Source organism: Triturus cristatus, chromosome 2_1 (assembly GCF_964204655.1).
Source record: "Triturus cristatus chromosome 2_1, aTriCri1.1, whole genome shotgun sequence".
In the NCBI taxonomy this organism is placed as follows: domain Eukaryota; kingdom Metazoa; phylum Chordata; class Amphibia; order Caudata; family Salamandridae; genus Triturus; species Triturus cristatus.
Window position 1 is genome coordinate 92,613,621 of NC_140581.1, and position 13,839 is coordinate 92,627,459.

The following is a 13,839-nucleotide window of genomic DNA, read 5'->3' on the forward strand; positions in this document are numbered from 1 at the left end:
GTGGTAGGACCGGAGCCTCCCCGACAAGCACATATACACAGGATTTCGCCCAGTTGATGACGAGGCCTGAGTTGCGACCGAATGAGCGCAAAACATCAACTAGGACGATCAGTGATTTACGCGGGGAGGCGAGATATAGAAGGATATCATCAGCATAGAGGGACACACGGTCCTCATGCTCGGGGGTCCAGCGGAGACCACGGATGGAAGGGTGCCACCGCAGCCACTCCGCCAGGGGCTCCAGGGCCAGTGCAAACAGGAGAGGCGACAGGGGGCAACCCTGTCGCGTGCCCCGTCCCAGTGCGAATGGGGCCGAAACTCGTCCATTCACCACCACCTGCGCCAATGGGCCGGAATACAACAACTTGACCCAGCCGATGAAGCCCGGTCCGAAGCCAAACTTCGCCAGCATCGCCCAAATGTATGGCCATTCGAGCGTATCAAACGCCATGGTGGCGTCCAAGGACGCCAAGATGGCCGGTTCCCGCACGAACGGGACACGCGCGAGCACCCCGTGCAAGCGTCGCAGATTAAGGGCCGTGTTGCGATGGGGTATGAAGCCGGACTGGTCTTGGTGGACCAAATCGCCCACCACGCCGACCAGCCGGTTGGCCAGCACCTTGGCGAGGATTTTGGGCTCCGCGTTCAAGAGCGAGATAGGCCTATAGGATGTGACCCGCTCACGGGGTCTCCCCTCCTTGTGGATCACCACGATCGTGGCCAGACGCTGGTCCGGCGGAAGGGAACCCCGCGAGCGGGCCGCCAGGAACATCGCGCGCAGGTGGGGCGCCAGTACATCTGGTCGCAGCTTATACAGCTCGATAGGGATGCCATTGGGGCCCATGGCCTTGCCAGATGCGACCGAGCGGATAGCAAGGGCAATTTCGTCCGAGGTGGGAGGAGCGTCCAGCAGATCCCTGTCCTCCACCGAAAGGGAGGGCAGCGCGATGTCCCGAAGCAGGGCATGGGAATCCTCCTCCGAGCAGGTAGAAACCGGGGAATACACCTCGCGGAAATAATCCGCGAAGCAGGAGACAATGGCGTCCGGCTCGGTGACACACACACCATCCATCCTCTCGATCAACGGAACCACACGACTCGCTCTCTCCTTTTTGTCCAACCACGCAATCAATTTACCAGCCTTATCACCCACATCATACAGTCGCCCCTGTTGCTCTCTACTGAGGCCCCTGGCCGCCTCCGTGACGAGGGCCCTCTAAGCCGCCTGCTTGAGATGTAGAACATGCAATGTGGCATCCGTCACCCCGCTCCCCAGGTCACCCTCTAGTTCAGTAATTTCGGCCTCCACCCGGGTTACCTCCTCCCGCTCGCGCCTCCGGGCATGGGAGATAAAGGAGAGGGCCTCCCCTCTGAGAACTACCTTAAAAGCCTCCCACAGGGAGATAGCCGAAGGGACAGACCCCACATTCTCCTCAAAGTACCGCTGCAAGGATTTGATCAATTCGGCTCGAATAGTGGGGTCGCGCAGGTACCAGGCATTGATTGGGGCTACCCTGCCCTCCCCCCTCGGGAAGACATCAAAGTGCAACAGTAGTGGGGAGTGATCTGAAATACCCCGCGCCAAATGGCGCACCTCTCCCACTCTCCCAGCATAGGCCGCAGGGACAAGGACATAATCTAGCCGCGAGAGGCTACCATGGGCACCCGAGTGGAAGGTGTATTGCAGCTGCGCGGGATGCTTTAGTCGCCAGCAATCCACCAATCCTAGTGTATCTAAAAGGCCGGACAGCCACGCCTGTGCCCGGGGGAGGTCCCTGGGGGGATGACGATCCATAGACCCAGAAGCCACCGCATTGAAGTCCCCCCAAACTACCAGAAGCCCACCCGGGAGGTCAAGGAGGAGGCGCCCCAGGTCCGCAAACGTGGTAGATTGCAACCCCGGCGGAACGTACACTGATACAAAAACGACCACTCTGCCCTCCATTCTACCCACCAAGACAGTGTAACGTCCCCTCTCATCATGGCGCACCTCATCAATCTCCAATGGGAGCGAGTTCTTAATCATGATGCCCACCCCCCGCGAGCCCGAAGTGAAGCCCGAATGGGCCACCAAGCGATAGCCTCGCCGATTCATGGCGTGAAAGGAATTACCTATAAGGTGTGTCTCCTGCAGGAAGACCACATCTGGTGAAATTCGTTTCAGATACTGCAGGACCACACCACGCTTAATCCTATCCCCCAGTCCGTTAACGTTCCATGATAACACAGTCAAATCCCTACCCCCCATCATACCTGGAAGCCATCCGTCGTCCCCCAAAGAGCATCTCGAAAACAACAATACAGTAAAGGGTTCGCCTTGCGGTGCAAACAAACAACACTCCACCCCCGCCCACCCATCCCAACAGAACTCCCCCCTCCCTGCACCCCTGCATGAGCCCAGACAGCCCCCCCAAAGTGCAGTGTGCCTGTCGCCCCATAGACAAAAAACTAACTAGTCCCCCAGAGGAGGAGGGAAAGCCCCCAATGGACCCCGTACGACCTCCATAGGAGGGGAACATACAAGATCAGTGAATGGTAACCGGAATGTTGTCCAGAGCAAGGCCTACTATTCACCCCTCAGTTCTGATCCGGCGAGCCCTCCCCGCCAACCGCACCCCCCCCACCCCCCCGGCCCCGATCCCCAGGCAGAGTATCCAACCAGTCCCCAGCCGCCTCGGGACGGTCAAAAAAGTGCGTGCGACCATCCACCTCCACCCTCAGCTTAGCTGGAAAAAGCATTGAGTACTTAAGGTTCAGGTCCCGTAGGCGACGTTTAACTCCGAGAAAACTCAGTCTCTGCTTTTGGACCGTCAGAGTAAAGTCAGGGTAGAAATTCACGTCCATATTATCGAGCTTGACCGGTCCCTGTAGCCTGGAAGTCTGCAGGATAGCGTCTCTGTCCCGAAAGTTAAAAATCCGGGCAATGAGAGGCCGCGGCGGGGCTCCGGCCTTAGGTCTTCCTCCGGGGACCCTGTGAGCACGTTCCACCGCAAAAAGTTTACTCAGCCCCCGGGGCTGGAGACGGGTGAGGATCAGGTCTTCCACAAACAAATCTGCCGCCTCCTCCTCCCGTCCCTCCGGCACCCCGACAATGCGAACGTTGTTCCTCCGGGCCCGACCCTCGGAGTCCTCCAATCGACGGTCCATCAGGGCGCTCGCCTGGCCAAGCCGGTGCACCTCCTTTTGAAGGGCCGCCACGTCTGTAGTGAGACCCGAGGTAGTGTGGGCCAGGGAATCGACCCGGTCATTTGTTTTAGACAAGTCGGCTCTCACCAGGCCCACATCCACCAGGGCCGAGTCTATCTTCTGCGCCAGAGTATCAAAGCGCTGGTCCACCGAGGCCTTCATCTCGGCAATGGCGCCCATGACGTCCCGGAGGGTCAGATCCGCGGGCTGAGCAGACGCCTCAGTCGGGCCCGCGGGGGATGTACGCGGTGCCTCTGGAGATCCCTTCTGGAGGGTGTAGCGGTCCATGCTGTTAGACTGATGTGCCGGGCCACGGCGGGTCGATTTCACCTTTGCCCGGTCGCCATCTTGCTTTGTGGACATGTCGCACTCCCAAAGTCGTGCCAATCTCCTCGAAAGGGCCGATAAACCAGTTCACGGGTTCCGGGGGGGGGTGACCACTGGACCGCAGGACAACTCACAGCCGGCGGGTCAGCCGGGCACCGGGACAAGACCACACCACCGCACCCCGCTCCGCAACCCTACCTCGCTTGAGGGCAAGGAGGGCGCAAAAGCGAAAGTGAAAGCGCGGGGTACGCGAGTCGCCCAGCCCTGCCCGCCGCTGTTGTTCGCTTTGTCCCCGGATCGCCCCACAACTCCAGTCCGGGGGGCCGGCGCGGAGAAGGCCGCAATCTTCGATCGGTGCTCCCACCGGTGTCCGGGGTCAGATTCGAAAACGGAAAACGGGTGCCGCCTCAGCTCGGGTACACAGACACAGTCCCCTCATCAAAGACAGGATATAATCAGGATTAATTCAGGAGGTCGCGGAGGTCCTCGGGAGCTTCGCACCTACGCGGCCATCTTGGTTGCGCGCTAGGCTCCTCTCTAGTCTGAAAGTTTTAACTAGAGTTCAGTGTTAACATTATTAAATAATAAAGTTAGCTAAAACAGTTAATATATGAAGGATGCAAAATTTACTTTTGGCAAGGAAGAAAGAAAGTAAAGTTAAATATATAATTTTATTTAAGAATTGAAAAAAAAGCAATGAAGGAGATTGTGGCTTTCCTAAAATGATAAAATATCACTGGCCTTCAATTTGGGTGTATCCTCTGGCCTAACGAGCCTACTTACTCCTCACCTAGCTTACCCCTTCGTCAGCTACCTGGCGTATCTTGTAACAAAACGTGGTAAGCTCTTTACATCTTAGCTCATTGAAGGACAAAAGCAATACCGCCTCACTAATACCAAATGCATTTGCTGTGTCCTTCTCACCTTCAAAAATGCATATTTCTACCCAATGGACAGGGGTTTAGCTGATCTTAAAATGAAGGCGTGTTCCATAACAAAGAACAGCCTCAAAAGAGACAGGAATCAGAAACAGTGGTGAGTGAGCTAGTATTTCACCCCAGACACACATTTGTTTGTTCGTGTAACTTTCATGCATGAACATTTCACAGCTCAGGCTTAGGGCCTCATGTAGGTAGCATACCAGTTACCACTTCTAAAATACCGAACGATACCGAATCGGTATTTTAGAAGTGGTAACTCGTATGTAGGTAATGAGTCGGTATTTTTTACCGATTCGTTACAATTCGGTAATTACCGAATCGGTATTTACCGATTCGGTAATGAGGCATACCTTCCCATTGATGGGAAGGTATGCCTCATTACCGAATCGGTAAATACCGATTCGGTAATGGGGGGAACACATGAAAGGGTGGCAGGGTGTCACATTGACACCCTGTTGCACCCCTGATTCGGCCATGTGTGCACATGTGGCACACATACATGCCCTAAGGGCATGTATGTATGCCACATTGCACACTGCTACGCGCGTAAAAATGCTTAAACACATACATTAATTATTTACCACCAACTATAAGTTGGTGGTAAATACCGACTCTTAAACACACCCACACACTCCCCCTACATCTCGATTTTGGTTTCGGAATTTACCGAATCGGTAAAATTACCGATTCGGAAAAGTTACCGATTCGGTAACATTACCGATTCGGTATTATTACCGAATCGGTAATTTTACCGATTCGGTAAATTCCGAAGCCAAAACTTGTCCCCCTACATACCAATAGCCAAAATACCGGTCGGTAACGGTATAATTACCGAAAATCGGCCGTTACCGACCGGTATTTGGCTACCTACATGAGGCCCCTAATGTCTACATCATAATTTATAATTCTAACTCCGCTTCACTCATCCAGGTAAGCAGCCCTTCTCTTCCGCACTTTAGGAATTCAAATATACTAAGGGAGAGGCCTGCCCTTTTCAAAGCAGACAGAGTATGGACAGAAAAGAAGCTTTGGAGGAGAAAAAATATCTCTTGTCCGCCACTTGTTCCAGCATGACAGTCACCCTCAATGCTAAGGCCTACACCGTCGCCTTGCCTGTTCTAAGTGTAATCAATCAATCAATCAATCAGGGGGTTTATAGAATGCGCTACTCACCCGTGAGGGTCTCAAGGCGTTGGGAGGGTAAGCAGCTCCGGGTCAGTCGTGTATTAACTTTGGAAGATCCATTGTCTCCAGCCTTGCTTCAGTCGTACAGTTAGGCAATATTCATTCAACCCTCTCCTTTTCCTACTCCAGTCCAGTCTAGGCGGCTACCTTAAAGTCATTTTAAAATAGTTCTAGTGTAGTGGCTCACTATAAATATGCCTTTTCCAGGGAAGATGGGAGATACAACACATGCTGTCTCCTTTGAAAGTGATTTTGGACTCCCCAGGTCCTTTGCAGGGACTATTTTAGTAAACGCATATAGTGTTATGTATGTTTCTCTATGGAAGATGCTAATTTTACTGATGAATAGCTTTTTCTTGCACATTTTCTTCATTTTATTTGATTTGAATATTTTTCAGTACTCTATGCAATGCTCATTTTCAGTAGTTATTGAGATGGTTTAAATGCTGTTCTTTATGTGATTGGGTGAAATATTTCAATCCTGGATACGTTATTCACACCATTTGTGACACTTGTTCTAATAAAGTCCAAGAGCTGAAAGTCTTGCTGTTGGTTTCTTGTGATCACAGGGCTTCCACCCGCCGTTCTTAGTCTTCCTTTGGAGCTGGCGATTCTCTGCAACTCCATAGTTTTCAGCATCAATGTGACGGGGGGCTTCACAGACCAGGATGAGAAGGCAATACACCAAGGACTTCTTAGAGGTAAACTGGGTTTGCTCGTCAGACATTTATTGATCGTTCTTTTAAAAAATCTTCTCCCGCCATACTTTTCTCATTGTTTTCCAGTTTTGTAACAAAATGAAGGAGCAACTAATAGACTAGTCTGCATTTTAAGATTGAAGTGCCTTTAGAATTAGGAATGCTCTACATATATTAATGCTCTACATATAATTGTGAATCCATTTGAATAAAATCTGAGTGGTATCCTTTGCACTGCTGTTGGGCTCTCTGGCTAGTTTTATTACTTGGATACTATGAATTCAGCACACATGCTGAGAATGCTGTAGCTGTTTCCAGCCATTGCTTTTCAATGGACGTGTTCCATCTTCCACCATGTATTCTGGTTATGATGCCACACAGCCTCTTAATGTACATATAGAGCTGGCGGATGTTGCACAAGTCTCCCTATATGCCGAATTCTCTACCTATTGTTTGCTTTCCATGCTCTCTTTAGTATTGCACACATTCTGTCTCACCATTTGTATTCACACATTAACCATGCACTCTATCTTTCTCTTGTTTCTTTTTATTGGCACCTCCCCAGCTAAGCAAATGACTTGCTGTCCTTCCTCACTCATAGAGGAAACACTTGAATCACTCTTGGACTTCCATTTACTGCTGTAATCCGCTCACTAGCCACATAAAGCACTCATGAGATACTGCTACATCCAATATCTCCCCTTTCTCACTATGTTCCTACCATGCAACCTAGGGACATGACCAAACACTTCTTGAATAACTATTTAATTAGTATCTATCTATCTATCTATCTATCTATCTATCTATCTATCTATCTATCTATCTATCTATCTATCTATCTATCTATCTATCTATCTATCTATCTATCTATCTATCTATCTATCTATCTATCTATCTATCTATCTATCTATCTATCTATCTATCTATCTATCTAGTTGCCCATCTGGTACTGAACTAGCAGGCATAAGATGGATGTTGTCATACATCATTTATCCACCTTTTAATGGCTATTCTCCACAGTTTGCCCCCGCATATTGTTATGGGTTGGAACCTGATTCGCTACTACTCATCAATTGTTACTCCATGGCCTTTCTCCATTTCTTTTACATTATTTTGTGTTTTTCACCTCTCCCATCTCTTTTTATCCAGTTGAGTAGCTTAGTTCTTGGTTTAACCTATTCACTTTGTGTCATCATTCCTTTGCAATATCTGACCAAGTGCAAAGGTCCAAACATAAAGCATTTGAGAGCAAGGAGCATTTACAAACCATATTCTGTTGCTGCATAGAGTCCCACTTCCCTTCTTGGTAGGGTTGTTCTGTACTTCTCCTGCACCATGGTTCTGAGACAGTCTCTCATGGGAGCAATGCTTTCAACTCGGTCCGAGAGGTTGAGTATTCTTCCGTCCCTGGGTGCTAGTAAGGGATCAATTGAGTCACCAGGGAGTGAATCCTGGTTCCTCCTATTTGCCCCCTAAGACACAGTCTCAGTCCAGTCTTAAGAAATCTGGCTAACTCCAGACATCTTTAATGTATTATATTCCTGGCCTTTTGTATGCAGTTAACATAAAGTCGCAAGCTGACAAGAACCATTCCCTTCAGCCTGGGAATTGCCTTAGTAGCCATGTGAAAGCACACGTTCTAGGTGGGACGAAGTATCTTTTTGCATAGCCATTGGTTCACCAATGGATGTTACTCTCCAAAACTTTCCATGGGTTTTAAATATTTTGTATTCCCTATTACTATACCAGTCATATTTCTTTATTATTCTCTACTTTTTTGGGGTTAGAGAGGTAGCTTTGGTGCTTTTGGTGTCATTCACTTTCTGATCACCAGTATGGTAAGAGGTCCTCCCCTCGAGCAGTAGAGTTCATCCTGGTCCTGTTGATCTTTCCTCTTCCGGTCGTATTATGTGGTACTAGTCCGTAATCTCTGCCAGATGAACCCAGTAAGACTATCAGGCATAGAAAAGGCTCTACTAGAGTCATCATCCAGGTCACCATCACAAAAAACTCTGGGTCTTTCTTGACCTGTTACTGGTGAGCATAAAGGATTGTATCCTACTAAGCCATATGTCTCAAGGGTAGTAGACTTGCAAAAGGTACCTTGTCCACTGAGCCCCAGACACTGAGAATGTGGACATCTATTTATTGACAGTGGTTTAGACTTGCCTCCGAAATCTGTGCTTTTCATAACCTCATATGGATTCTGAACACAGTGCTTCTTTCGTGGAACAATTCCTTTCTTTTCTGTATCACAGCTGTTATCTTCAGGACTTGCGTTCCTCTGAACGGTATACCATGTTCCAGTGAATCTTTTTGCTTCTTGATTACCAGTTCTGGATATTAAGTTGGTCTGAGTCCTATCTTCTTCCACTGAGATCTTCTGATATTCCATCTGAGTAGTCTTCCTCAAAGAGAAAAGAATTTCAGAAGATTGGTATGATTTTCTGGCATTTATGCCTGACAAAATAATTGATCAAGAGGCTTTTAATGATTGTAAGCGGATGACCTACAAAGCTGCCTCCCTAATAGAAATAACACCACAAGCCCTGCTCTGTTCACTCAAGAGCGAAATAAAAGGGGTGTGGGGTTTTATAAAATAACTACTTGCCCAAGGGACACAGTACTACAGAAATCTGCTTGTCCTTTAAATAAATCCATTTGTCCCTTTTGGTGTCAGGTGTTGAGGTGTCAAATTATGGCAGCCTCTTCAATTATGCTCATGTTATATAAAGGTTTGGATTCTAGCAAGGCTCTGATTCTCCCACATTCCCACAGATCTACATAGAAAGACCGGAAGTAGCCGGAAGCTGTATTTCCAGGGTTGGAATGCACTGCAAATGTGTGTACACCCATTAACTTGCATGTTGAAGGTTATTCACCAGGTCCTGTTTAATCTCTTCCAATGCTAGAAAAGGTTGGAAGTTTATTTGTGGCACGAGTAGACCATTTTCTAGAGTGGGAAAAATGGGGGCATAGAAAAAGTGAATTTGCAATCACTCAGCAGATAGTTGCATAAACAAATACAACCTAACATAGCATGCATATTTGTAAAGAGCATGTTTGCCCTAGAGATGTTTATTGTTACCCAACTCAATGAACCTCATTTTATTGACCTTGAAAGGATAAAAGTCTGGCTGGGCCTTCAGGGATTTGAACCTGTGACCATGTATATTTGCTCATGTAATAATGGTCTTCACAAACATTTGCTAGGAGTATGATTTCAGGCATACTTCTGTAAACCTTTGCGAATTCCAGAAAGTTGTAAATCTATACCAATGCAAGGAACTATCTGCAGGTGCCATTTTGTGTCTTGATTCAAGAATTGGGCCCCTAACTTGTTTTCATGATTTTCCTAATGATTTTACACTGATTCTCGCTCAATTTCTTTTAAAATAAATATTGGCCTATATCATGCACAGTTTGCAAAAAGTTACCTCACTGAAATAGTATCTAAAGTTGTTTAACAATTTAGCAATGCAACTTTCTAGAGCAGTTTTTTTGTGTATATTTTATTTTGCCTCAAATTGTGAAAAATTACAAAAAATGTTTAAACATGTTTTTGTACTGGAATCACTGTCAGTGATGCAAGCGTAGCTCACTTCATTTACTTGCAGCACTGGCCCTAAAAGTAAAGGTTTTATATTAATAAATCATATACAAATTTAAACCATTTACAGACAAATAAAAATCTTTTTCTAGTAGCAGACAATATTTTCATATTTTCTGTCCATACTGTCAACTGTCAGCCAAAGGGTTTGTGCTTCAGGCGGTTGGGCCTACTTATCCATCGAACAAAGTAAACCTGGAAACTTGTTGCCGTTGACCCCAAAGAATATGTCCTGGGCATCTGCTGATATGAATTTCCTGCCCCTGCAAATACTTTCAAAACAGGTAACTTTTTTTTCTGGATCGCTCATTGTTAGAAATGGGATTTCTGGTTGGCTAGGGCTTGCGCCTAAGCCAGGCAGGAACCACCACTCTAGTCAGGGAAAGGGAGTCGCACACTGAAGATAACCCCTGCTCACCCCCTTGGTAGCTTGGCACGAGCAGTCAGGCTTATCCCAGAGGCAATGTGTAAAGCGTTTGTGCAACACACACACACAACAGCAACACACTAGGCACACCACAAAAGAAACTCCACACAAGGTTATATAAAAAATAGCCTTTGTATTATCATAAACACATTAGATCATAACCACACACATACACTGTGCCAACTGGCACTAGACAATATTCACAGGGGACATGTATACAGGTCAGGGCCGATTGGGCCCAACGCCATAACCCTTAGGATCACAAGTAGTGAAAATAACACAACCAGTAGCTATTGGTATTAGCATTAGGCATACATCACATCATATTAGGCATAAATCATTATCATCACAATAAGGGTAGCCAGTAACTGTCAGGACTCGCGGGAGGTTTCCTCCTTCTAACGCAACGCTGACTACCATCTCCCCCCTACAAAATTATCAAAAGTCAGTTAATCCCTTAAGCTGGGGTGCATGTTGGCATCGATGGAACTCCAAAATGGCTGCCAACATGCACATACTGCTACAGCACTCCGCTGTCAGCAGTCTAGTCTTTTAGGCTTCAGGACACCTGGTGAAGTGTGCTTCAACATTCTACTGCGCACTTCACTGAAGAAACGAGGAGAAGAGCATCTGTTTTCCCTGCGTCGTGTTAGTCAGCTAGGGTAGTTTGCAGAAACTACGGGGTTAGCTTCGTCGGTGCACTAATAATCCCCTTCAGATTCAGGTTAGTGAAACTTAAGGAAAAGGTACTGAATAAATTCTAAAAGAGCATAAAAATAAGGTTGTCAAGGTTTCAGAGAATAAAAGCCTAAAAGCGACATTACTTAAGAGCAGCTGAATATGAATGTTTGTTAAAGTCCTTTCAGTAAACAGTGAGCTGAAACGTGGAGATTAATTGTTCAGCTGACACTGTTTTCCGTTTTCAGTTCTGTCAGACGCGGGCGCATTAACTCATGTGCCGCGTCTGTCTAAAACAATTTAAATACTTAACCGAAGCTTTCTTGAGGAAAAGAGCTGAGGCTAACGCGGGCAAATATCTTACATTGCCGTGCGTTTAAACGAGCCACTAATTATTTGTTTAAAGCATAAAGACGCATAGACGCGGTCGTAACCTTTTCTCACGTCGCGTCTGGTAACAAGGCATTCCGCTTGATTTAAGGTTAAAAGATTTAGACGCGAGAAATGTTCTCTACATACTGCGCGTCTAAATAAAACGAACGAAAGGCCAGAAGTCTCTAACTAAAATAGACGCGAAGATACTTTTTTACACGTCGCTTCTAAAAGGCTTCAAGGTCCAAATCTAATATTTTCCACAGGAGCGTAAAACGTGGAGAAACGTCTCAGCTTAAAAAAGAAGAGAGGTTACAGACAATAGGAGCAGAAGCTTCTTAAAGGGCATAATTAGAATCTCCCTTAAATCTCTCCGTTCATCAAATTAAATAAGGAGACAAAAGCTAGCAACTAGGCAGTGCCAGAACCCCCAGTATAATGCCTCACTCTCATCTCTTCACAGTAAGTTGTAGTGAGAAAAGGAAGTCTGACACATCAATTGAATGAATAAAGACACACACGCTTACCTGATCTTCTCTTATGTAAAAGGGCTCAGGAAAAATCACGTACAGAGCGAACCTAAAATAAAGAAGAGAGTAGAGTGAAGACTTCTCATACATACATTGCTGATACATGTGAGAAGTAAGAAGAGAAGCAAGCGTCCAAAGACATTCTGGTAAGATAAGAAATCTATATTTTAAATTGAAGAAAGATCAGTAAGTTATAAATTACAGTAAATTCTAATATTAATGTAACTGTTGTCAGACCTGAAAGAAGAAGAAGAAGAAATTAAAGAAGCATAACAGGCAGATTTTGGAGCAGTCTCTTCTCTGTCCCAACCCCTTTCCCCCCCATAGAACTTACCTGTGAGGAAACAGGAAGAGTTCTGAGAAGGGCATTGGGATTTAGCGTCATCCTGCTCCTGTGCAGTTTAAGTAGTTGCAAGTTATTTTCCTGACAGTAACTACTAGTTAGGACTGCCCCTGGCACAACATATCATGCCTAAACATCATTAGTAGTGTACATTAGGAACTACTAGCAGTGTGCACATGGTACAGGAGAATCACTGCTAGAAAGGGATCACCACATATTATGCAAAACGAAACATAATCAGCAACCGTGCCCCATAGCACATTACATTTCCTCCGCTGAGGCCTCGTAGTAGGGTTCACCATGAGCATAACCCACACTACCGTGGGGAACTATTGTGCCCACAGACTTCCTGGAGCACACCCGGGCGTAGTGCCTATAGTTCGCCAGAGGCCCTCATCCCCTCCTGAGGCCGTAACCCTCCACTCGGTGTGGAATACTGAGGTCTCCGTTCCGACCTAATCCTGAGGAAAGGACCCCGGTGCCCCGTACACCAAATCCGGGGTGGGAGGGGGCAAAAATACACTTTGTTTCTGCCCACGGTGAGTGCCCCCAAGAATCTGGTCAGGGTGCAGCTGCCACAATGCTGAGTAGTCCACCACCGTGGGCCGGGTCAGGCACAACAAGGAAAAAGAGACTCCCCTCCACTCACCACTCCTTGGGGGACTGAGCGAAAGAAGGCGCTGCCGTCCGCATCCAACAGTGGTCAGATGCTCCAAATGTAGGCGGTCACTGGCGGGGCACCGACCCCGTCCTGTGGGGCCAGGTCGACTCAGGCGCTGCCTCTGTCCTTTCCTCTGGCGGATGTGGCTGCGGCTGGAGTCGGACATGAAGTGCGGTCTCCGTCTGCTCCTTCAGCGGAAAACGGCCCCGCCCACAACCAGGCTTCGTTGTTGCCAGGCTTCCGCTCTCACTGCTTGGTTTCACTTCCTCACTGCCCTAGGCATCATAGGCCCCGCTCACAGCCAGGCAGCCGGCGCTTGGCTTCCGGGTCGCTGCGGCGCTCCTCTTCTCCCTCGGCCGAATGCGAGTTGGGCTCCCACTTGGACGGACCCAAATGCGGGGTGGGCTCCGGCTCTTAAAATAAACACCAGTGCGGGGTGGGCACCCGCCCCTTTAGCAAAACGTGGGGTGGGCTCCCACTATCCCTGGCAATGCGAGGGGGAATCCCCACGTCGGGATTCCTTCAACGGACACGTTGCAGCCAAGCGCTGCAGGGCACGAACGCCCTCTTCTCCGGGCAGAGGCTGGAGTCCCCCTCCCTGGGGATCCAGCCATAAAGAAATAGCGCTCACAAGGTGCAAGACTCCTCAGGGTTCAGGGGACACAGCTGGGCCCAGGCAGGCCAGCACACAGGGCCCTCCAGCAGGGAGGCAGTCTCTCGTGGCGGTTCCTCCTGGGGCCCAGCAGCAGCAAGTCCCCCGAATAAGCACAAGGAAAGCACAGGAACAACATTTTCATGGGATCACAGCCCCAATATTTATACCAACATTTTTCTTTGTCTGCCCTGACACAGGGCTTGGGGGGAACACTGGGGAGTGTGGA

The 13,839-nt window shown here is 48.0% G+C and overlaps 1 protein-coding gene across 2 annotated transcripts in view; it reads left to right on the forward strand.

Moving 5' to 3' along the window:
- The window catches only part of FANCG (FA complementation group G), a 249,449-nt gene that overhangs the window by 46,073 nt on the left and 189,537 nt on the right, over window positions 1–13,839 (forward strand). Inside the window, exon 3 of one of the 2 annotated variants that reach the window (XM_085628171.1) lies at window positions 6,209–6,340. The exons of the other annotated variant lie outside the window; for it this stretch is intronic. Coding sequence (XP_085484297.1) covers window positions 6,209–6,340 — 132 coding nt within the window. The remainder of the gene's footprint in view (window positions 1–6,208; window positions 6,341–13,839) is intronic. 2 annotated transcript variants of the gene reach the window in all.